The 26,319-nt window shown below is 34.6% G+C and overlaps 1 protein-coding gene across 1 annotated transcript; it reads right to left on the reverse strand.

The window, feature by feature from the left end:
• Positions 1 to 2,734: 2,734 nt before the first annotated feature.
• LOC128983607 (uncharacterized) lies at positions 2,735 to 20,379 on the reverse strand. The gene is made up of 8 exons (XM_054402967.1): positions 19,775 to 20,379; positions 17,981 to 18,154; positions 17,106 to 17,216; positions 15,372 to 16,556; positions 12,704 to 12,841; positions 11,385 to 11,576; positions 6,227 to 9,484; positions 2,735 to 3,434 (listed from the first exon to the last, which is right to left on the reverse strand). Exons 1-8 carry the CDS (start codon positions 20,304 to 20,306, stop codon positions 3,130 to 3,132), a joined length of 5,895 nt encoding a protein of 1,964 aa, XP_054258942.1. The 5' UTR covers positions 20,307 to 20,379; the 3' UTR covers positions 2,735 to 3,129.
• Between the last annotated feature and the right edge of the window lie 5,940 nt (positions 20,380 to 26,319).

The following is a 26,319-nucleotide window of genomic DNA, read 5'->3' on the forward strand; positions in this document are numbered from 1 at the left end:
TAAAAAAAAGTTCACGTATCATCCATACGCTGGTTTTCTTGAATGATTGTGGATTTTATTATGTGTTGGAAATGCCGCTACGTAGCAAATAGTTCGAACTTGTCAAGACTAACAAGGACAGGAAGCACAACAGTTTTAACCAAAACTTGACGGTTTATTCTTTGTCTCCGATCACCTTCAGATTGATGGCAGAGAATCCGAAACTGTAAAGGGTTGATTTCTAAGGTTATAAGTAGCTAGAGCTGTACCACCCTGTTTTACGATAAACTTAAAATGTAAACAAAGGTCTCCGAAAAGGCCTAAGATTACATCCCTGTGTTTTTTACTTCCCTTTATTACGAAACAACGTATAACTTACACAAATATTTATCCTCACATAAATGTTGTCGTCACTTAAAAATGTGTAGGTAAAAACAATCATGAAGCCCGATGGTGAAGGTCAATAACAATATATATAATATGGAACCCTGATGACTCCCCCGCTCAATTTTGTGGATGCCTCTGCACACGCCACCTAGTAAATATGACATTTTCATAGTTAGTTAGTATGATTGGAAATTTACAATGTTGTAATATTGTGCAAAGTAAAACTTGTCTAGAGGGAAAAACATGAAAATCGCTGACAATGTGCTTTCTAATTTTAACTCGCTAATTTAATTGAAAATTTAGTACTATGTATGAGTTTTATAAATGTTTGTTTTATTTATTAATTTTATAATTTTTACTTTTTCCCCCTATACCCATAGTATATGGAGAAAGTATTATTTTCGTCAAAATTTTCCAGTTTGAGTTTTGAGTGGATATACAGTATTCGTTTTGTGTCCCCCTGGACCCAAAAAAGTGATTTTCGAAGTGATGTCTGTGTGTGTGTGCGTGTGTTTGTGTCTGTGTGTACAGGGACTACACCTGTGGTCTGATTTAGATGAAATTTGGTATGTAGGCTCTAATCCATGGTATCTCCAGGTTTTTTTGAATTTTTTTTAAATATTTAATTTAATGGGGATTTTCCCATAAAAACCCATAAAAAATCGGATAAATTTGATTTTCTCAAAAATGGCCCGAACGATTTTGATAAAATTTAGTATGTTGTAGCCCTTTCAATTCTGAAAAAAATGGTCTAAACCCCAAAAAATGGTCTATCTCTGTAAAAATTACGGCTCAAAAGTTATTGTAAATTATGTTATTTTCCCATAAAAACCTCATAAAATAACAAAAAATAGGATTTTAGAAAAAATCCGGTTTTGATTTCACATAGTATGTTATGATCCTTAAAAGTTTGATAGTTTTTACATTTTTTTAGAAATTTTGATTTTTAATTGGGATTTTCCCATAAAACCCCATAAAATAACGGAAAAATAGGATTTTTTCAAAAATGGCCCGTACGATTTTGATAAAAATGTAGTATGTTATAGTCCTTTATATTCTGAACAAAATGGTACAAATCCCATTTCTGTAAAAATTACGGTTCAAAAGTTATTGTAAATTATGTTATTTTCCCATAAAATAACGGAAAGATCGCATTTTCCCAAAAATGGCCTGAACGATTTTGATAAACATTTTATGTTATAGTCCATTAAATTCTGAAAAAAATATACAAATCCCATTTCCGTATATTTACTCTCACCACTTACACATGATAAAGGTTGTTGACAAACTTATGGGAGAAAGTATGTGTCAGAATGCTGATACAGTTTATTAATTGTTTTGTGTCATGAGTCAGATGGTATAAAATAACTTCCCCTGTGAAGAATATAGGTTGGATAATTAATTAATGACACTCAATGTAGCCTACTAATTATTATGTTTAAACATGATTTACATGCTTAGTGAAGATTCAACAATATTAAAATATTAGGCTATGTTTATTTAATGAACTATTTAGGTGTTGAAAAGTGAATTTATATAAATGTGTTACGTATTGAATTTTCAGATTTGTCCTAACCTTAATAATAGCATTATTTATTTTAATGAGTACGTAAGCTAACCTATAATTACCTACCTTCAGGGAAGGTAATTAATTATAAGGAGTGTTTTTCTTTAGCATTGTGATAGGTTAGTATAAAATAAAAAAACCAAAATATACAAAAAAAAACATAAAAATAAAAAATTTTAATTATTAAATATGCTATATGAATAATATGTAAATTTTAAATTTATAGTTTTGTATGTTGTCCGTAACCGTTAAGCATTAAAAAATGCTCCATTATCTCAAATTATTTTGTTAAGCTCTACAAAAGGGTTTAGAAAGAAGTTGCTAAACTTTATGCTTTAGGGGGAATATTTACCCCTTAAAACCCCCAAAAAGCCCATTCCCATTGTACAATCATGCTGGCTCACGAAATCGTTCTTTAAACGTACTTTACACGTTTATATACAATTTTATAAACATAGGATGATGAGTTTTTGGCTAACGTAGACACAAATTACATTAATTTGAACTGATGGTGTTTTTGGCCTCTGAGAACTTTAAAACGAAAAAGCTAATTGATCCTGGGTTTAGGTCTTACCATGAGAAATACAGCAATAGACTAAAAGCTAAAAAACTACAAAATCTTCAACTTAATCTCCCTCTCCCAATCCCAATTCAAAACGGTGTAGCTTTATTATAGACTGCATAGTACAGTTTGGATTCCAAAACCAGCTTCCACTATGGTTGTTAAAGTTAAGTTTTAATTTTACTTATAGCTAAACATTTATCATAAATCGCCATTTTTTTCTATTGCTTATTATTTTTTTTAACGTAGCTGTAAAGAACGGTGAAATCGGTTTTAACACATCTTTAGCTGTCTTTGATATTCAACTTTATTTGCAATACATTTGTTTTGTTTCCTTCAGCAACGTGTCTGTGTATAGTAAATATTTACTAATAAAATTTACTCCAATTATTTCAATTATAAGGAAAAGTAATATTGTACAAACTAACAACACTATTGAGTGAAAATCTACTTAGCTTAAAACAGTGACCATTTTGTGACTCGATTCTGATTTTAGTAATAGCTTGTAGTTAAATTATTCTTACAGACATATCACATTATCAACAAAGATTAATTTATCATTCATTTCACTTAGTCCTTGCTTTATGATTTCTTACAAAAAATGTTCATAGACTATGAATGGATGGATGGGCGTTCACTCTGATTCACTTGATGCACTTGTATCTTCTTCAGTAGCTGGTACTATAGAGAATTCTTTCATTTCATCGTCACTTAAGTCGATCTTTTTCTTTTTAAACACAAAATCGTAACCCTTTTTGGCATTTTTTCGTTCCTTCTTTTCCACTTGATACTTGGCTTTAAGTTTTCTTTCCAAGCGTTTTTCAGATCTTGATTTAGACTTCCCGGATCTACCTTCTAATACGACGTTTTGCCCCAAAAGATCACTGATTTCCTTTAAAAATTTATCTTGCTGTTGATCGTCTATTGGCATACCTTCGTCTAACAACAAACAAGATAAAATAAATTTTCCTAAAGAAAATTTACACAAAGTGTAATAAAAAAATCGTGTTCTAAGAATTATTGAATACACCATATAAATGTTTATGTAAAAAATTCAAATTCCATAATAAACCAAACATGAGAAAAACTGAAATTAACTAAATTAATCGAAAGTCTGGCAACCTCTGTCTTTTGTTTAGTGGTATACACATTATGAATTGGAATCGCTTTATCTGTGACTTCAGTCATGAAATAGAGCATTTATTTTGTTTCTTTTAAAAAAGAGGTTGGCGGCCTGGCCTCTAGGTTTACTATTATAAGATTTTCAAGTAAACGCTTTCATAAAAAAGTGTTCATTTTAAGTCCAGCCTGGATTTGTTTCCGTCCAAACCTCTTAAGAAAACATGGACAACCTTATGAGCCAATAAAAACTAAAGCTCTATTAATAGAATAGAAAGCATTACTCTCCACTAGGTAGGTTATCAGAAAAAATACAATTATTCGTGTTTTTGAGATGATAGTCGTTGAAGTGTCTCATTGTAAATCCGTTAAATGAGCACTGTTGGTAACAAGATGTTGTGGACTTTTATAACATTTAGGAGACATTATACTCATTGAATTATAAAAAAAAATATTTCATAACCCTTAACATTGCAGTTAATTTCATGAACAAGACTGGGACTGTAATAATGTTTTCTACCAAAAGAGCTGTCCACTCCGAATGTAAATAAAGGTATGTACCACAGTATATGTATGCTAATTCACAAAAATTAATAGATTAATTATTTCTCTCCCAAACTTAAAACTGGAACTTTAAGCTGCTAGCTTCTTTCGTCAAGCAAATCGAATATATGACATACAGGGTAACAATTAAGTCTAGAACCCCTTTTATTTTTAAACCACAATATAAAAATACCAAAGCTCACACGAGCTTGTGATAGTAACGCACTCGTCCGCCCAACTACCAACCGGGTTACCCCTTTGGGGGACGGTCCACAAGAAGTCAGACAAAATTCTTAAATACCAGCATAGGTCGAGTTCGGTATCAAATTAAAGGTCTCCGTTAGTAAAATACAATGCCACAAGCCCGAACTCAAACGGAAAATGGATCCAAAATGACAGCTGTTCAAATATTCCTTGAATTTGCAATGCTTATTACACTGTAAGGTGCCCACTAAAAATCGGATGAAAATCATAAACGTAAGCATAGACCAATATGAACATCACATTAAATGTAGAGGGTAAGTTTTTATTGTCCCCCCCCCCAACTTTTTTCTACATTTTTTCAAATATCAATCCCAGACCACTTCCAAACATTGTTGGGTAGTAAGTACTTCATTTTGACAAGGTGTTCATTTCCCGCCGCCATCTTGGATCCGCCATATTGGATGCAAAATATTTTTTTTCAGATGTAAAGGTGGGGTTGTGACACATTATTTCGAACTAGATTTTTACCTTGATTACAATGCCGCAAACCGTTTTTAAAAATCTTGATTCATTCTAAAGTTATGAGGCCTTTTTAAAACTTTATTTTTAGCCCATTTTAACATTGTGCTTGTACAAACTAAGACCATAATCTCAAAATAGTGCTAGATAAAGATAAGTATACACTACCAGTCATTGTTGACCTACTTCCACTTGGTTATGAATGATGTATTTTTTTCGGCCGCCATCTTGGATCCGCCATTTTGAAATGTGATAAATTATTTTAAATATAAAAGGGGTGTTGTGACCCATAATTTCGGATTAGTTTTTTTAAGCTGAACTCAATCCCATGGTCCATTTTTCATTTTCATATTTTGATTTTGAAATATTAAAATTTTTTTCAAAATTATTGCAATGTTTCATAAATAATACTTGATAACAAAAAATGAATTACGGCATTGAGTTTAGCCTAAAAAAGTAGTTCAAAATGATTGGTCACAACACACCCTTCATATTGAAAATAATTTATCCCATTTCAAAATGGCGGATCCAAGATGGCGGCCGAAAAAAATACATCATTCATAACCAAGTGGAAATAGGTCAACAATGACTGGTAGTGTATACTTATCTTTATCTAGCACTATTTTGAGATTATGGTCTTAGTTTGTACAAGCACAATGTTAAAATGGGCTAAAAATAAAGTTTTAAAAAGGCCTCATAACTTAAGAATGAATCAGGATTTTTAGAAACGGTTTGCGACATTGTAATCAGGGTAAACATCTAGTTTGAAATAATGGGTCACAACCCCACCTTTACATTTGAAAAAAATATTTTGCATCCAATATGGCGGATCCAAGATGGCGGGCGGAAATTACCATCTTGTCAAAATGAAGTACTTACTACCCAACAATGTTTGGAAGTGGTCTGGGATTGATATTTGAAAAAAATGTAGAAAAAAATCGGGGGGGGGACAATTAAAACTCACCCTGTATTAGTAGAATACAATGCCGCAAGTTTGAGCTCAAAATATCAGCTAAACAAAAATTGGCTGCCGTTCAAATATTCAAAATGGTAGATTAAGGAAATATTTGAACGGCTCCCATTTTTGACTTGGTTGTCCGTTTGAGTTCGGATTTGTGGCGATGTCATTTTACTAACGGAGACCTTCAATTGTATACCAAATTCGACTGCTTTGCTGCTATTTAAGAATTTTGTCAGACTCCTTGAGGACCGTTTCCTAAAGGGGTTATCCGGTCGGTAATTGGGTAAGCACGTGTGAACTTTTTTTTTGTTCCACGTGTGTATTTTTTTCCATTTTTATATTGAGGTTTCAGACTTAATTTTTACCCTATCAATGTAATTCTTACCTTCGGAAGTTTTTTGTCGTGGCTTGTAGTTTTTGTTTTGTATACTTTGGGGATTTCTCAAGTTATCTTTATATTCCTTAAGTGTGTTTTCACTGGAAGATAGGATCTTACTCATTCTCTCTGCAGTATTTCGATAGAATCCCTTATGCGTTGAATACTTGACTTCTTGGTCGTCAAGATCTTCAATGGGTTCTGATTTAAAAGGAAACTTTGGTCGTTTAGTTTCAGTTGGAGGTTTTTCAGCTTCGTTTGGTAGTTTTTCAGTTTCATTTATTGGGGTTTCAGATTCAGTTGTTTCAGTTTTAAGAATAGATGTTTTTGGTGGAGCTACGAATAAATCTGGGTCAGGGGAACCCCACTCCTGGAACCTTTTTGTTCTCCACGGTCGAATTGGTTTCGCTGTGTTATTGGAGGAGTAACTATTGTGTTTAGTGCTGTTTTCTAGCCACTGGGGCTTGCTGTCTGTTTGCAACCGAGCGAGATTTAAACCAGAAGGGCGGGATTGTGGAGGGGTTTTATTATAGAGTGTAAATCCCTTCCGCGATGTCCACCTGTGGATTTCTCTCCAGTAATCACGTTGCTTAATCATATCTCGGACCTTAACTGTGTCGATATCTATGTTTCCTTCCGGGTTCTCATAATATTTTAACATTTTGTTTAGCTTGTTTACCATTTTGGATGCTAGGTTTTGTTGCCATGCTAACCAACGTTGGTGTAAGTATTCAATCTTATTATCCACTGTAGTATCTTTGGTAAAATCCGTATCGACTTGTTCACCTTTCGATACTGGTTGATCGACGTTCTTGGACACATTTGTTGTAGATTGTTCTCGGCTTAATTTCGAAATATCAGGCGGAGCTTTTGGAAAAGATTCTGGGCGTGAGGTTGGAGATTTGTAAAGTAGCTTTTGTATTCCCTTCTTTAAAAGCCATGCTGTATAATGATTCCAATGATCACCGTGAGGTTTTGAATATATAGGAGGATAAACCTTACTGCTGAATCCTGTAGGTTGAGATGAATTCGAACCAAACGGTTGTGGTTTATGATTATATTCCAAGCTCTGTAGTTTTCGTTCTTGTGGGACATCCTTTGCGCCTCTAGTTACATATGTTTGGTAATGCTTCCAGTGATGTAAAGTACGATTTGGATCCATTGGTTCTTTTTTGGTTACGGGGAAAACAGGTTCGATAACAGGGGAAAAGGCACTGGCTTCCAAGGTATTATTATTTGGTAGTGGGTTTATGTCGTTATTTTCATCTGAAGAATTAAATTTTTGGTGGTTAATGTTCATAACATCTAAATCACCACAGCCTTTTGATGTTTCTTCTCTATGTTTGTCCAAAGCTTCATCTGTGATAGAATCATGATTTGAAACTGCATTAATATCAGTATTAGACTTTATGACTGCTGATTCAAAAGTATCAGATATAGCCCCTGTTACAATGTTATCGAGAGGCTCATTTCTAATTGAAGAATAAATATTTTCTTGAGAGCTTTGAAAAGTGTTTCCATCTGTTTCAATAAGAGTTTCATGAGTATTTGAACCCGTTGCTTGTTCAAACTCACCAGGATTGAGGACTGGTTTAGAACGACGAGTGTACTTTCGTTTTTTCTTTACTTGACTATTGTTAGAATCATTTGTGGTGGCTGTTTCCGGAATGCAATTGATAACCCTCTGGTTTCTTCTGGTATATTTTCGTTTTGGTTTATTTGTATCTGAAGGAACTGCTTTCTCGTCAATTTTTAATACGTCACTTCCGTTTTCATTAACATTGGATTTACACATTTCAGCGTTAGAAAAATCATTAGTATTTTCTGACCCATTCAAAGATGCCATTGACATCATACTGACCTTTTCATTCTCAGGTACTTGAAGGATAATAGCAAACTTTTCAAGTGACCTGGATACGTTAGTTGAGGATTGTCCATTATTTTCTTGTTGATTCATTATATTTAAGTTTATTGGATCATTAATGTTAAGTACATGAAACAGGGAGTCCGCGGGATTAGTTTGATCAAAATGTTGTATTTGCTTTGTCTTTGTCTTTGTTCTAACTTGTGTAGTTATCATTTTTGGAGTTAGAGACTTATAAAAACCAGTAATTTTGTTCTTGTTTTTAATCGGGGGTAAATTGTTCTTGTTAAAATTGACTTCAAAAATATCGTCAGCTTTGCAATTTCGTTGATCAATAGCGAAACTACTTAATTTAACTTTGTTTCCAAAGTCTAAATGACTATCCCATATATCACTAGTTGGATTTCCTTGTCCTGAGAATGGCAGTTTATGAGGTATTGAGGGAGAAGATGAATCAAGTAAATCACTCTGAGGATTTCGCCACGGATTCCAATTGTTTATTGGATTGGCCTCTCGATTAAAAACAGTATTTCCTATGGGAGACTTTGACCTGACAAAGCCATTGATTCCTTTGGTGATTTCACCACTGTAGTTTGCGGGGTTGGACGTATTTTGATTTAAAGCTTCATTTTTATTGATCTTCATTGAGTTTTCATCTTTTCGTGACCGGTTGTCATTACCAACATCTTCTGGTGGTTTTGAAAACACAAAGCTATCATCAGGTTTGAAGCGAGGTTTGGGTGGATTATTTTTATTTTTTTGCTTCCATGTTTGATAGTGTTGCCACATATTTTCTGATGGCTTGTGTTTTGTCTCTGACCATTTATCGTCTACATAAGCCTCCTCGTAGCGCTTATGAGTAGTTTTTTGTACTTCAAGAGGTTTACCATTATTCGCTCTTTTAGTTAAATCACTACTTTCATCACGTTTAATATCCGCTTGTTTTGTTAACCAGGTTTGATAGTGTGGACGTGGTTGAAAACTTTCCTCTCGTTTTTCTGTCACTCTCTTTCCAGCAAACCTCCCTTCAGACATTGATTCTATTGGTTTCGACAAGTTAGTTTTTGTGTTTGTACTTTCTTGTGTAGTTTTCGGGGCAGTTTTAGTACCCTGTCTCAAAAGCCAATCTCTATAATGCTGCCATTGGTCATTTTTCTTAGGAATCCTCTGATTCTGTGTAGGATCTTCAGGTAAATCTTTTAGAGCTGTGTTCATGCTTTCACTGCCAGGTCTTCTACTGTCATCCTCAGGACGGCTCCGCCATGATTTCCAAGTTCTATTTGGACCTTTATATGGATCCATCGGTCTCCAAGATCTTCCGTCAACACCACCGTCGTCATCATCATCCACATAACCTTCACCACCACCATCATCATCATCATCATCGTCCTCAAGGTTCATTTCTGTAAAATAACAGTTTTACTGTAAAGTAATTAATTATTAGTTGACTAATCAGGAATAGTATTAACTTGGAATTACAGTATATAATTTTCCGGTAGATTTTTGAAGCTTCTTTAAAACACACAATATTATTTATCAATATTCAAACAAAGAATGATATAGAAACCCATTGTTTTTTTTATGGGTTTTCCAACTAACAAAGGATTGAGCAAAAACATCAAATTGTTGTTATAATTAAATACAAAATAAACAATTCTATTTTAGTGTTTTTTCTATCAGTCTAAAAGCCTTTAACATCAAACATTATGTAGGACATGTATCATAACATAGACAAAAAAATCTAACATTTACTGTCAGCCGTGCTGCAGTTACCATGGTTACCATAGGTTCTGGCACACACCACTGGGTGTACCGTGTAGTTACGTAGCGCGTACGCTGTAACTGCATGGCGCTTCAAGTGGTGTGTGCCAGAACCTATGGTAACCATGGTAACCGCAGCACGGCTGTCTGTCTATATTTAATTCTTTTTGTCTATGATCATAATCAGAGAAAGCTGGGTCCATCAAAACGCTACTGACTTTTCTCAGGTTCAATCCGGCGACCTTTTAATTGCTAGGCGATTACTATAACTGCTCAGCTACCTAGCTCGTGGAAGAACGTCACGTGTCTTGCTGTTAAATAGATTGCGAATATTAATAGTACCGGTTGTACATAAAAGAAGTAAACAACTTTGTACATTAATTTAACACAATCTATGAGTCCGGCATCGCTGCGGTTGGTACACTGGGTTGGAAAACTCGTCAATTTTTCCCCACACAGCTGACTGTTGTTAACAACGCCAATAATGTGGTAAAATTTTTATTTAGGCTATTGATTTGGTTAAAATGGTCGATACATTTAAGAAAAGTCTTCTTGTGTTGTAATAACTCGATCTTATACCATTGTTTAACATCGTTTTTGGACCAGTTATCATAGAGACCCTACAAATAGGAAGTCAATCTACGTCTACGACCGGCATCGAAACTTCAAGGCCACAGATTACTTAGGAAAAGGAAAGAGCTCCGGGAGACCAGCAATGTCTAATGATCAGGTTGATTTCAAACACTTCGAGGATATCAACGTGGAGGGTGGGTAGGGATCTTCGTCTTTACGGGAGTATGCTTTGCTTGTGGGGTTTTTGTACAGAGTTTTTTACCTTCTTTGCCGTTGAATCTCTTCAACGCTTAAGCATCGCATTACTGCTGCAGGTCAAAGTGTTGATGAGGCCATTCTTTAAAACATTTGGTCAGAATTTGATTTATAATAAATGTCTACAAAGCTCAAGAGTGGTTCACATGTTGAATACTCTTGTAGTATATCGGAAAACACTTGAGGTTTATATTTTTCTGATGGTGTATGTTACTCTTTCTAAGTCAGTAAAACTTCGCAGTAATTTTTAAACAAAGTTGTTTACTTCTTTTGTGTACACTCGGTATATGAACGATTTTACAAATTTTGATTTCACTAAGAAACTGTATGCAGATAGCGTTGAATTGTAAAATAGTCTGAGTAAAATTTTCCATGAAAACCCCTGGGGCCCTCCGTTGATATTTAGATAAATAACTCATAGATCCAAAAACCAACAACTTCCATTATGTAGTACGGTAAACAGTGACTTTTGCTGTTATGTTTTGATAGCTACGGGATCACTCTTTAGTCAATACATTGTTCACCCCTTGCTTTTCTAATTTGATTCTATGCACAGGCCTGAGGCTCATTTGTGATTTGGCCTATTTTTGGTGTAAGTCGCAATCATAACATGACAATGATTACTATATTGCAGTATTGAAATTATAAGGTATAGCTTTATGCTGATTTTAAGCTTAAAGTTGATAGTCCTTATGTTAAATGTTTTAAACTTACTGTGCATAGTTTCAGGATCTGGTTTCATGAAGCCATAAAAGAAGTCATCTGGAACTTTAGCCCCTTTTGGTACCAGGTCGAATGTGTCGTCCAGCCATAATGGTGTAGGAGGGGGATTTATTTTGAAAGGGTTATAAGGTCCAGTTTGATGATCGTACTGGTCAGCGAGCTTGGCCCTTATGTTCATCAGAGCTACAAATTACAAGTTATGATAATTATTCACGGATTCAAAATAATTCTCTCTGCCTTTGTAACAAGCACATAAAGGTGTATATGGAAATATTAAAATTGTAACATTAAGCCAATTGAATTGGAATGTTCAATTCAATTAACTCTCAGAAGTGCATATTTCAATCTGAATATAAATGCGTAATGAGGGTTTCTTTAGCCAGGGTCAAACCAATGGCCTATGACCTTAGGCAAGGACAATAACCCCTCAAATACCTACCTATATAATCGTTATGTTACACATAAATAAATAAAATAAATAAATAAATAAATAAATAAATAAATAAATAAGGGCTTTATTCATGAGCGAATTTCAGTTACAAAACTGTTTTACAAATTGACTCAAGTCAGGACTTGTACATAAGTGAGAAAACGTTGGAACTTCGCTAAATAATCATCAATGGATAATATAAACACTTTTTGAATGTCACAAACCACATATTTAATACTTAATGAGCGGTGGTTATTTGAATAATCTATGAAGTGAGCGAGGATACAGTTTATCACAAAATAAGTTTGTATGGAATTGACCATTTGCTTTAAATTACATATTTTGAATTTAATAAATTCAATTAAAGTTTTATAGGGTGATTTAGTGATTCCTTTGGGAATCTTAAGATACACACTGACTTTTTCTTTGCGTAAAAAAAAATAATATAAACTAAAGTACTAATTTTTGGGTTTTGCCCCTGAAGGTTCTTCAGCTGGCTTTTGCGACGGTACAATTAAATAACTATTGTTCGTCACAGTCCCGTGTTCTGTCCACGAGAACCATTTGTCTATTTTATTGTAACAATGTACTTGTGTATGTTTAATGTTTATGTTTGTGTATGTGTTAAGACTGACGACATGTAAGCGACCGACAACGACTAGATACTTCTCGACTTGCTTGCTAACTAAATTACCATCATCGTCAAAACCATGGTCGTAGATAACTGGGACGAATGTGAAGGTAAATAAACCACCATATAAACTAATGGTAATTATCATGGACGGATCGTCCTGATGGTTTAGCACGGATCGAAAAAAGATCTTATGTATATGGTACATTTAAAAACTACGATGGTTACTTAATGAAAGATATGTCTTACAATCATCTTCTGCCGGATGCTTGATAAAGTACCAGTATGGAAGCTCCTTTCCTGGCTCCCCCCTGTCATAGGCTGCCTCCTCGGCGTCGCCGGGGTGTTTGTAGGGGAAATCAACCCACTTTGCATTCTCCAACGAGTCTATTAAATACAGAACAACGGGTTTTAATCTGCACAGTCTCTTATTATAATTATAATGAATATAAGGGATAAAGAGAGAATATTTACAATGTATGATGATTTTACTCATCAGATTAGATCAATTAAATACAAGCTGCTGAAAGTTACACAACACAAGTTCGCTATAATTTGTTTGTATATAAGATGTACTGATACTCCTTAACGTTTCGGTCTCATGAACGCTCATGCAAATGTTGTAATATGTACCTCACAACCCTGTTTATTCAATTTCAATTAGGCGATCAAGTTGACTGTGATTAAAAAAGGTTATTTATTAGTTTTCGCCTAGTATAAAATTCACACACATTTAAAAAACTCGAAGATCCAAGGAATAAAAAGAGGGATTCTGATGACTCAGAAAACACATTTAATGTACGAAAGAAATATGTTCTAATGTGAAATTAAAACAGATTCAGTTGTTTTATAGAGCAATCAAGAAAAAACACTACAAAATGGTCCTTTATAAATTGCAGTACCAGGGAACCGAGCGTTGCTCGTTGGTGTAACATGTATTTGGAATGTAACAAATATAATATATGCCCATGTATTATTTTAACATAATTTTGTTTTCTTCACTAATAATAACATTATAAAATACTTGCTAAAACATGTAATACTATACTAAATAGACCGTCTGAAAGTAAACTTGTTGGCAATAAACTAAACAAGTGCACTTGTTTTCCTCCATTTCCATAGTATTTTAGTATTGCAGATACATTAATCTAACTGCCACAGACGGTTCCCACAATCCACACTGCTCTCCTTTTTCACTTCCATTACCACTACCTACGTCGTGGACCTGTTTTCCTCCCTTCTCATAGCATTTAATGATTGCAGATACAGTTAACTAACTACTACAAACGGTTCCTACACTTTGCACTGCTCATTATTACTACTTCCTTCACTTCCTACTTACTACTTACCACTTACCACTACTTACCACTTACCACTACTTACCACTTACCACTACTTACCACTTACAACTTACTTACTACTTACTACTTTCTACGTCGTGGTCCCGTTTCCCCCCTTCCCATAGCATTTCAGAATTGCATATACATCTAACTGCCATAAACGGTTCCCACACTCCACGCTGTTCGCCAATACTACTTCAATTACCACTTCCTACGTGGACGTGTTTCCCTCCCTACCCATAGCATTTAGGTATTACAGATACAGATATCTTACTGCCACAAATGGTTCCTACACTCCGCACTGCTCGCCTTTACTACTTCCTTTACCACTTCCTACGTTGTGGACCTGTTTCCCTCCCTTCCCATAGCATTTTAGTATTGGAGATACGTTATTCTAACTAACTGCCACAAACGGTTCCCACACTTCGCCCTTCTCGCTTTTACTACTTCCTTCACCACTTCCTACGACCGCGACTGGATCTGTAGTACTCCCTTTCGATAGCATTTTAGTAATGCACGTTAATCTGACTGCCTCAAAAGATTTTGCCTTTTTTAAACTGTGGTAATTATCCCTTTGCTGAGAAATAAACCCCAAGTGTAGTGTATTATATAATCAATGCTCAATAGTATTCGTAGGAATTTCCTTTCCTTTAGTACTGTATTTAGTAATTTGCTTCTGTACTGTAGTTTATTTGTTACAAGCATATGCAATCGATCTCTATTATTACTTCGATGGCATATGCTACGGTTCATTTTACTATAACTGGCATGTCCAATTGACAGTCATAAGGCTAATGTTAAAAATAATAAAATTTAATTTTGAGTTTTTAACGAACAACCAATTTCTCCAGAACAGTGGCTATTTCAAATAATTGTGCACAAACTTAACTCATATTAGAGTATAGATAGAACAGATTAAATATTTAATTTAAAACAAATAGGATATGTAGCTATCTTCAAGTCTACAGATTGAAAAATAAAACCATAAAGAACCATAAAGAGTCCTATCGTACGTATCATAGCTTCGGAAAATAATAACCTCAAACCTCCTTTGTTAAGGAGGAAAGGCCATTAAACGCTTTTGAAATTATATTTATTATAAAATTTAACGGCTTGCTTTACATACGTTGACGTTGATCACCGTAAAAAAATGGTTAAAGAATAGTCCAAAATTAATATAACCGTATGTATAAGAAGTGGCAAATTAATTTGTTAAAGATGTATTACAATCGTGCCTTAACATACAACATTCCATATCCAATCAATAAATTATACTACAAGTATAATAATTACTTTGGACGATTTATGCAGTTGTATGGTGATATTATTATGGTTTAATAGCCTAGTATATAAAAGGAGGTATCTGAAACAAACCTTACAGTTATAAATGTTATCTTTCGTCCCACCTAAACATTTATGTTTTTTTCTCAATTGTGAAAATGTAGCTCCAAACCTAAGTTTATAACAATCCAACAAGTCGATCAAACTAAGGATAATTTGCGAGTGACTCTTACAAAAATATTATATAAAAACAATATGTATAATAATAGAATGTTAAACACAATACGATTACTTACAAGGAAAGTCGTCAAATGTATCTCCTTGAAGCTCTAACTCATTCAAAAGCTCTGTGGGATTATAGTTTTGGACAATCTCATCGTCAGTTGTAATAGGAGATCCAAAATCACCATAATCAGAGGGGACGTTTGGATCATAGTCAGACTCAGATTCATCATACGTGTCGTCGTCGTCGTCGTCATCGTCGTCGTCGTCTGTTCCTTCCCCATCACTAAAACTTCCGTAACCATCCTGTATATCTATATTATCATCACTATCCTCGTCATCCAGACCAACGGTGAAGTCATTGCCGCCGTCATAACCACCACCGTTGTTGGCATCGTTTTCATCATAATCTGATCCCTTTCTTGTGTCAAAGAAGTTAGGATCAATATAATCAGGATCTGCATCAACAGATCTAAGCTGTTCCAATGGATCTTTTTGTCCAAAATACTTTTCATACTGTGCATCTACTTCATCTTCTGTATCCAATGGTTTTTTGTCTGCATCTTCTGTATCAGGACAGGAATCTTCTACATTTAATTGTTGAATTCCGTCATTGTATTCTTCTTCTCTCACATTATCTTCATAGTCATCTTTTTCGCTGTCGTATGTCTCTGATTCATCACTAGGATCGACGTCTTCTTCACTGTCGTAACTGATTATTTTCTTTTCAAGCTTTGGATTCACGTTTATATTTTTTACTAGTTTTACTTTTTTTAAATTATCGTCATAATCTTCTTCTATCTCGTCATCTTCATAATTACTTTCTCCATCTTCTAAGATTAGAGCAAAATCTACATTTTCTTGCGAATCATAATTTCCGTCATTGTTCTTAGGCTGTAGTCTCGGAAGACCGTGGGTTCCCATTTCACTTTTTTCTTCCTTCAGGTATATATCTCTTTCTTTAATCAACTTATTTGCATTCGCAACACCATCGTCATACTCGTCAGGGCTTTCGATTTCATTACCAATATCATCATCGTAGTCGTCATCGTCAATCTGTTCAACAATTTCTTCATTTTCACCAGTTTTAGGTCTGCTAGTTATTGGTGGCTGTTCACTACTTGTATTTTTGAATTCAAAACAATGCATTGGTTCGTCATCTTTACTGGGATTTTCAAACCGAAATGCTTTCACAACGTCTCCTAAATATTTTAAATCCTTTTTCTCCGTTGGTCTAAACTCTAACGTCTGGTTTTCGTCTGTAAAACATCGGCTGGTTTAGTATTTTAATAAAAAAAAATCAAACAGAACTTAAAATGTTGAATTGAAGAAAGTGTAATTTTTTACCGTACTATAAAAAAACAGGAACCATTTTGGTGGAGAATTATATCTCAAAATCTCTAATTCTTTAGGTAAATCTAAAAGGCAAAATTGTTTTGAATCAAACCCTCTTTTAACGTAATAATTGGCTTATTCACTTAATTGTACGATAATATAGTTCATATGCGCAATACATTGTTGCTAAAGCTGGGTTTTCCTAGACGAGGAGTCGGCCAGCGGAGAGCGGACAACGGAGAGCGGAATTGAAATTAACATGGCATTGCGCTCCGCTGCTAGGAAAACAGTAACATTAAATTACCTAAGACAAGCTGAGTCCGCTCTCCGTGTTCCTCTCTCGGCTGGCCGACTCCGCGCCTAGGAAAACCCGGCTTTAGTGTATTATTTAAAATCATTTGACAGTTATTTACGAAAGTCGAGGCATTTAAGGACATCCTTTAAGACAATTATTCAAACGCAAATTGTCTTACCAGCATCTGATAAATATCCCTCTTCTTCCAATTCTTTCGTGTAAGGTTTAAAGTTTGTTGGGATTCCATAAACACGATTATCTTCCTCTTCAGCTTTATCAAAATCTTCCGCTATACAAAAATACTAGAGTTAATTTTAATATATTCTTACACATGATCTAAATCTAATATATAAACACTTTATATAAAAAGTGATAATTATTTTATACAGGTCTTAAATCAAAATCGTAAGCGAAATGTCACTTTAAACACCTAGGGTGGCTACAATTTATGATATGAATATTGAAATGGACATTTCAAGAGTTTGCGGCGTCCTTAGTTTAAAACAGCGATTTAGCATTTGCAACACAAGCGAATTATATTCGGGAAAATCTAATTTTTTGCAAGAACAATTGCTAATACAGAAAGTAGTCACTTAGACTATAAAAATAAAAAAATAAAATGTAAAATAAACATTTTATAAAAAACTTAAATAAACCATAAATTCATGTTTTGGTAGGTACGAATAAGGCGTTGTTGTACGGTTAAAGGTTCCTTACAAATTAAAAGAGATATAGACCTCATTTAAATTTCCCATGCCATTCTTATGAAGGGAAATGTTAAACATTGTGATTTGTTTATTTATGGATATACCTTGATCAACATTTTTAAAGGTAGGCTATTTACTTCATACTATGATATAACAATTTTACAAAACTTTTATACTTTCCTGTAGCTGAAACCCTTCGTAAACTCTAAATCTAGCGTTATTTTAATTTAAAACAAATCTGGCATGTTTTTAGGAGACATTTAAATCTAACCTCAATCATACTTATGTAAGTTCGGTTAGTCTAGAGGTTTATGGTGGCAGGTATGTGTTTTAGCTGTTTACTTACCTGAAACGTCATAATCATCCGACCCATCACTTCTGTATAGTGCAGAGTCTGTACTCTCGTCATCGTCGGAACTGGATTCTGGAGGGTTATTAAGTAATCTTTCTTCTCTTTCCTTCTCCTCTTTGAGGTAATTATCGATTTCCTCTTCATCCATTGATTCACGTAATACATTACCTACAATATCAACAATTGCTTAAACTGGAAAAAACGTATGAACGTCTGTACATTGTACAACATCTTTACGTTCCTTGCTGAACCTACATCAAGTAACATTTCTCATGCATGAGAACCAACACTCTGACCAACAACTGACTAACATTCTGACCAACACTCTGACCAACACTCTGACCAACAGTCTGACCAACATTCTGACGAACAACTGACCAACAACTGGCCAACACTCTAACCAACAACTGACCAACACTCTGACTAACACTCTGACAAACAATCTGACCAACATTCTGACGAACAACTGACCAACAGTCTGACCAACACTCTGACCAACATCTGACCTACATTCTGTCCAACATTCTGACCAACATTCTGACCAACAACTAACCAAAATTCTGACCAACACTCTGACCAACACTCTGACCAAAATTCTGGCCATCAACTGACCAACATTCTGACCAACACACTGATCGTTACTCTGCAATAATATTCGTGTATCTGTCACACATTCGAAATGAAGGAAGCTGACATTTGCTAAGCTGAATAGAAGCCTAGCTCTCACCGGGTGATAGGTGATCTTACCAGAGCAATAGTCAACGATATTACGCGACGAACACAGAATAATTCTGTTAAATTAAAGAAGAGTTCTGTATATTATGAAGTTGAAAAGGTCATCAATAAATCACGAGTAATACAGTATTTTGAGTTTAACTGATTCAAACGACTAATAGCTCAAATTAAAGTCTCTACTGATTATTTTGAGTCTAACATATAAAGTAACATAAACAATACTGGAGCTATTGATTTTTAATCCTATAAAACCCTTATAAAAATAACCCTTATAACCATATAACCCTTGTAATGATGTTTATGTTGGTTGTTCGCCTAAGAAATACATGGGGAGCACACTTACGTATTAGCCGAGTGGTACTGTAGATTAATATATGCTTATGCTTGATGTGAAATCTATGCGTGCATACCTTCAATGTGAGACCTCAATCATGAAAATCGGTCAGGTAGAGGAGCCAAACGAACTCGGAAAAGAAAAACCAAATTTAAGTCCCATAAGAAATACATAGAGAGCACATTTTGTTTATGTATGCCCATAAGCCGAGTGGGGAAGTAGATCAATATATGCCGATGCTTGATGTGAAATCAATGTGTGCATACCTTAAATTTGAGACCTTATTCATGAAAATCGGTCGGGTAGAAGAGCCAACTCGGAAAAGAAAAACCAAATTGTTTGAATATATAAGATTGCAAGTGTAGTACAATAATTTATAATAGCAGCAGGTTGACCATTGATTAAATACGTATCATTTTATTAATACACACATAGTAATGTGTATATTTAATACACAACTAGATATATGAAACCATATTTTAAAGATTGTAAAACCCAAAGGTACACATAATATTGCTATTCAAGTAATTGATCAAAGCATTTCTTTCCATACTTTTTCAACAATATTTTAAACTCTTGATGATATTTTCATAGTTAAAGATTTAAGTTGTGATCAATTGAAAGAAAGCCTTCGGATTAAACATGAAATACTTTTACGTTTTAGTTTTGAAATAACATGAATAGATAGTTAGTTATAAAATACGACGTAGTTTACTTACCTAAATTGGTTTGAGTGAACTTTTCGTAGACGGTATCCGGTTTAGTGTAGGTGATAGTGCCATCTTCGGAAACTACCTGCTTGTTGCCATATGGAACCCAAGGCACAACAACGGTCTCTGGCGGAGGTTCCACTACTCGTGGCGTTCCCCAATCGTCTTCCCCATCACCGGGGTCAATAATATCGAAATCAGGCCGATGAGATTTATTTGTGTCGCGTTGATCAGTTGATTTACTAAGACCCATTTTTCGTTTTGCCATGAAGGTTTCGAAGCGTCCAAACGAACCTTTACCCCTCTGAGGTTCGTAGATGCCGTCTGTTCTTTGCCATTGAGCCTTCTTCTTCGAACCAGGTTTGTACATTTGTGCAGTTCTTGGCACTTCTTTTTCATCCCGAAAGTTTAAAGGTGTTTCAAAAGAGTCAGAGTCACTATCCTCTTCAATATTTGTTGTTTCCTTATCCTTCTTTTTGGTAGGTTCCTTTTTCTCTTCCGTTTCATCTGAGCTAGAGCCGCTACCTAGGTACGTTTTCATAAAATCGTCATATGGTACTTCCCAGTCCGAACAGTCATACTTATCTATGTCTTTTGGATCAATATAGGGATCTTCGTCTTTACCTCTCTTTATAACAGTAGCGGCTAGTTCTGCCGCTTCCCTTTTTCTTTTTGCCGCTTTAGTTTCTTTAGATCTTCCTTTCATTGCCATTTTGGGGCCGTTTTGGAAGAATGTACTTACATTATGCTCCAACTCTGTATTTTCCTTTTTTTCAAAAATCCGAGTTGATGTATTAGGTGGCTGATCAATATCCCGTTTGAAAGGAGATAGGTCAATTTCATAGATTCTATTATCGGGTTCAATTTCTTTTGTACTTATATGTCTGGAATGATAATCATAACTTGTATACTTATCTTTATCCGTACCTTTTGAATAGGTTTTTGGATTAACATTTATTTCTAGATTTATTTTATCAGGGGTTTCTGGAGGTTTGAATTGTGGTTGCGTGAAATCTAAAATATGAGGATCAGGACATTTTAGTAATTTGTTTTCAAGCACCTTAATATCAGTGTTCAATGTAGGACTGTTAAGATTATTTTCACAGGTGTTAGGATAAACCGGTAAAAGGCTATTTGAAGGAAAACAGTTGAGTGACCTTATTACTGCCAGCCGGTGGCTATACCTAACTGGTATAACATTGTTTACGTTTGCCTCAGAATAGTATGAGGGATTATTTCCCCCAAATTGTTGGGTAAATAGGTTGTTTTTCTTTGCATCATCATACCGCCCGACAGGTCCTGAAATGTAAAACGTCAAATATAACACAACGTACATTTATATTTTCAGTCATGCTGTACTCATAGCAGTATTTATAACATAACGAGTACACATATATACAAATTTGAACGAGTGGTGTTTTTGGTCACGGGGATCTCAAAACGAAAAAGTAAATCAGTCCCGAATCCAGGCCTTACTATGAGACCTACGGTAATAGCTTTCCCCTATATGGGAAATTCGCTCAAAATATTTCAAGGTGGAACTAAATAAATATATATGCACCGTGGATGTACCTGATAATCAAATAAACGTACGCAAAAAAAGAAGCAATGATGTCAACCGGATCCAAGCAAGGTTTTAGCAGATGTATAGGGAACTGTTTAAGATAATCGTAAGAAGTATTATGTTATACTTAAAATGCACTATATGCAATGGCAGCACATCTTGTGCCAACAAGTAAAATACAAGTTACAAGAAATGTGTCTCCGTTTTAAGGTTGCAGTTATAGCGAACAAACAGTATTTCAATGTCTGTGTATTTGCAAGGGACATTTGAAAGAATTTTCAATTTAGGGAATAAGCTATTACCGTAGAACTCGTGGTAAGACCTGGTACCGGGGCCGATTTACTTTTTTGTTTTGAGGTCACTAGAGGCCAAAAACACAAAGCGTTCAAATTCATATATGTATATGTATGTGTGTCCGTTAGCACGATAAATTGAGCAAAACTGATCCGATTTTGATGAAATTTGGTATAAACGTGTTAACCTACGTTTTTTCGAAGAAGTTCACGAACCAGCATGATCGGATAATGGGAACGAGGGTTTATGGGGTTTTATAGGGTAAAAATTGGGTTTTCCCTTTTTTGACACTGAAAACATAAAATTTTGCAATTTATTTCCAAACTATTTTGTAGAGCTTAAAAATAAATAATTTAGTATATTGAAGCGTTATCATGCGCCTAATGGTTACGGGGAAAATTCCAAAATTTGTAAATAAAAAGTACCAATTTTATTCTTATGGATCAACATCCGTGGATTAAGTAAACGGTTGCAATTTTCTTGTTTATGTACATATTTTGAAAATTTTTGGAAAATTGATTTATTTCATACTAAAATATTAAAATTTTACAAAAAAACACTTTTTTACACTCCCTGTTGCATCAAACCTAATTACTCGTTAATCCGATGCTATTTAAACAGGGAATAAGACAATAGTTATATTTTTAAGGAGATATTTTAGAATAAATCCAATCATGCAAATGGAAATTCGCTTAGTCTGCAGGTTTGCTGCGGTGGGGGTATTTTATAATTTTTGCTTTTTGGTAATTTGGTGTTAACCTACATTTTTCTAAAATGTTATTTACTCGTACAATAAACAAAATATAATTTAAAACACACATTCTACTGTATTTAATTTTACCAAGTGATTGTGAATGTCATGTAGATTTTTGTGTATGCGGCAGTTTATACAGGCTATTCGGTGTTTGCGCAAACTAGAAACATCCACAACCCTACGTGGGCAATCACTTTTGCTCACATCGCGTGTGGGCATTTCGGATTTGCTCAATTGCCGAATAAAATTTTGACTTCGGTATTTGAGTAAATCAGTTTGTACCCACATCGCGGTCTGGGCATTTCGCATTGGCCAATGTCCGAATAAAATGCTCACTCCGCGACGTGGGTTTTCAAACTTTCCATATTACGAAGTGGGTAAACATTTAGGACATTGTCCGAATACGGAGTTTGAGTGTAACACCGAAATAACTGTAACTTTTATGGCATGAGAAAAAAATTGTATTCTTAATGTTATAATATATCTTGAAAACAATTGATTCACTTCAAATAGGCCAACAATAACAGAGGCAATATTCAGAGGCAATTTAATAACCTTAATAATAATATATATATATATGAAGCAAAATAATGAATCTAATCGAAGTGGTTAACTCACCTTTGGACAATGGGTTTCCCATGGTGATACACCCCGCGTTACACCCTATTGCATTGTTGAGTTGTTTTCACACACACAAATACTCCCATTTAACTGTCTCATTGTAGTTTGCACTGCGATTACAAATTAAAATGTAAACAAAACATATCTATGTAATAAAAGTAACAGAGGTCTACACAAGCGAAACAATAGAAGAATAATAAGGAGTGTGGTACATTTGAGCAAGAATTAACTTTGAATTATCGTATGAACATTCCTTAGAGATAGCAAACTGGTTATCTAAATGAAACTTTAAAAATTAATATTTATCAGCCTATATGCTAGAGATTAGCTAACGCATTTATGATTAGTATATACCATATATTAAAAAATTATGCCTACGATGGTTTAGCTATGACGAGTTATTATAGCTATTATATTGCTAAGGTAAAATAATTTTGTGATTGATTCAGTTCCATTCAATAGTATAAGTCAGTTACTTGAGAAACATTGTGCAACTTGAAAAACTTGGCATTTTTAACGTTTTGAAAGGGAAGTTGATCTTTAGTGTCCAGTAGACTTAGTTGAAAAACATGTGATTGGCAAAAGCACACACATTGAGGATTTAGCCTATGTGGAAGGCCCCCACCACAGCAAACCTGCGGACTAGGTGAATTTCCATTTGAATGATTAGATTTTTACTTGAAAAAACGTCATATCCATTCTCAATTTAAATAACGTGGGGTCTAACGAGTTAGGTTTGCTGGTACAGGGAAGGTTATAAGGTGTGTTTGAATTGAGGCGTCAAAAGCTGGATTATGAATACAATTTATTCGACTAATTTATTAATATACATCCATAAACAAGCAAAATACAACAAAATCACTTATTCTCCATAAAAATAACATGCTAATTTTGGGTTTACAGGTTTTTTTTAATTCTATTAATAGCCGTTATAAACGTACATTTGCGCTTCGATGTACAAAATTATAAGTTCCACAAATGGTTTGTCGAAAAATTGCAGTTTTAAGTTTTTAGGGTCAACTATGGGATAAAACAATTTTCACCTCATAAATCCTACAATACACTTCCCCATTCTCATAGTCCGGTCATCTTGGTTTGCAACTATTTCGAATTGGTCGCATTTGCCACTCACCTAAATAACAATTTAGAAAGCCCGGCGTTATGTCGTCCAACTTTGTATGAAATCACATATGATATGGACGAAATCATCAGTCCTCAAAGAACCCTGGCGTAAACTATGAACATCCATAATTATTGGGTAATTGATAAATCTTGACTGAAGTTTTTCTAATCGGTCTATCAAGTCATTAGTCTATCCTCTCGTTTGAGTTTAGTTATGTAGAAGTAGTCTAAATGTTTTACCTGAGTGCAAATATGTCTATTTCTATAATAAACTCCAGTAAATACGTAGGTAATACCTTACATCTGGTTGAGCTGATTTCGTAAAACTAGACACGAAATGTTTAACGTAATTACAATAAAGAACATTGTTTCAATTTTTGGGTTGGCTCATGGGCTAAATGTGTAGTTAAGTGGGCCAGTGTAGCCTGATGGGGCCCCGGAGGAGAGTGCATCACAACATCTAGGGCATCAGGAGAAAGACATCTTCCGTCCTGGCTGCCTTTGAACTCTAGCCACCTATCCGCTCTGCTTCATCGCCCCACCTTAACATCCAGGCCGTGGCCTTCGAAGTGGCAACGTCGCAAGTGGGGTTGTAACAGAGCTGTTTAGTTTGGCAGCAGCTAATGGTATTTGTGTATTTACGAAAGATTGATTACTGGACTATGACAATATTGACTCCGCTTAAAATGTACGGATATAGATATATATAAGTAATAATTTTAAACAGTTTTATCTTTTATGATTATAGTTATATACAAAAAATTCCAAAGCAAATCAATAACGGTCTCACAGACCGAAGACACTAAATTTGTGATAAAAATCAAGACACCATTATAGGGTTAAGAGATGTGAGCTGGTTGGACCGTTAAGAGCAAAAGAAAAATACCCCCGCCGCAGCAATCCTGCATACTAAGCGAATTTCAACTTGTCTGATTACATTTTTACTAAAATATTTCCATAAATAATACATATTAATTCCCTATTTAAATAACATTAGATTTAACGAGTCCTTGGGTTTGCTGCTACGGGGAAGGTAAAAAGTGTTTTTTGACCATACGTCAATAGTATAGGATGAAATGAATAAATTTGCCAAATTTTATCAATATACATCCATAAACAAGTAAACTACAACAACTTTCATTTTCTCCATAAGAGTACCATAGGAATTATAAATTACACTATTTTTGAATTTTCTCCGTGACCGTTAGGCATACAACAGCACTTCAATATACTAAATTATTGTATTATTGTTGATGGTTGATTTGTGTTTAATTACAGCCGTTCCTCTCAAACAACTAACCCGGTTGTTTTCAACCTTTCCACCACGATTTTCCTGTTGTTTAGGTAATGGGTAGGACTGTGAGCCACCCCTCGCCTCTCTACACATGGGAACACGTTTCCAATTTCTTTCGCTTGGGTGCAGGAGCAGGGCGTGGTTCAGCAGGTGCATAAAAGGGGCCTGATACGTCATTTATCAATCATCAATCATCTGTTTAATGAATACGTCATCCTTGAATTACAGTAACTAGCAGTTGTATGGATAAATATTCTGTCTTTTAACTGTCACTGATATAATACAATTTTCTTCATACTGCCTTGAAATCAGCTGTTTCTAGTTCTCTAAATTGTCCGAAAAATCATCATTTTCGGGTAACTTTAAATAGGAAACAGCAAAAAATATGGAAAATTCATCGGTTCGCTAACCTCAAAATAAGTTTTTGGCGCATTATACATGTAGTAAACTATTTGAAACGCATACATTAAAAAGATTAAAGAACATGGAGGAAGGTGTTCCTAACTTTGTCTTGAAAAATTCAAGGAAGTTGATGGAAGGATTGCAAAAAATAACAAATGTTTTGTTAATTAAAATCAATAAAAAACTAATTAAAGCAAGAATTACTGCGTAATTTTACTTGCACCTTTTGCAAACGATACTAATCACACGACATTTATTGGTTACGTTTGTAACCGATAGAAATGTAAACATTGATGACGACTTTGTATAACCTTAACTTATGTGGTTTAAATTTGTAACGATTTTTAACTGTTTTAACAGTGTTTGAGGTAAGGACATATCCACGGTAAGAAAAAAAAATTGATTTTCCTCACACAAAGCAAAATTGTCTTTTTGATACTTAAACGTATTTCCCAAGCTCGGCTGCGCCTCGCTTAATCTAAGTTGCGTATACTAAAAAGAAC

The sequence above is a fragment of the Macrosteles quadrilineatus genome, unplaced genomic scaffold (assembly GCF_028750875.1).
Source record: "Macrosteles quadrilineatus isolate MER2022 unplaced genomic scaffold, UCM_ALF_1.0 Scaffold_1__1_contigs__length_201487025, whole genome shotgun sequence".
In the NCBI taxonomy this organism is placed as follows: domain Eukaryota; kingdom Metazoa; phylum Arthropoda; class Insecta; order Hemiptera; family Cicadellidae; genus Macrosteles; species Macrosteles quadrilineatus.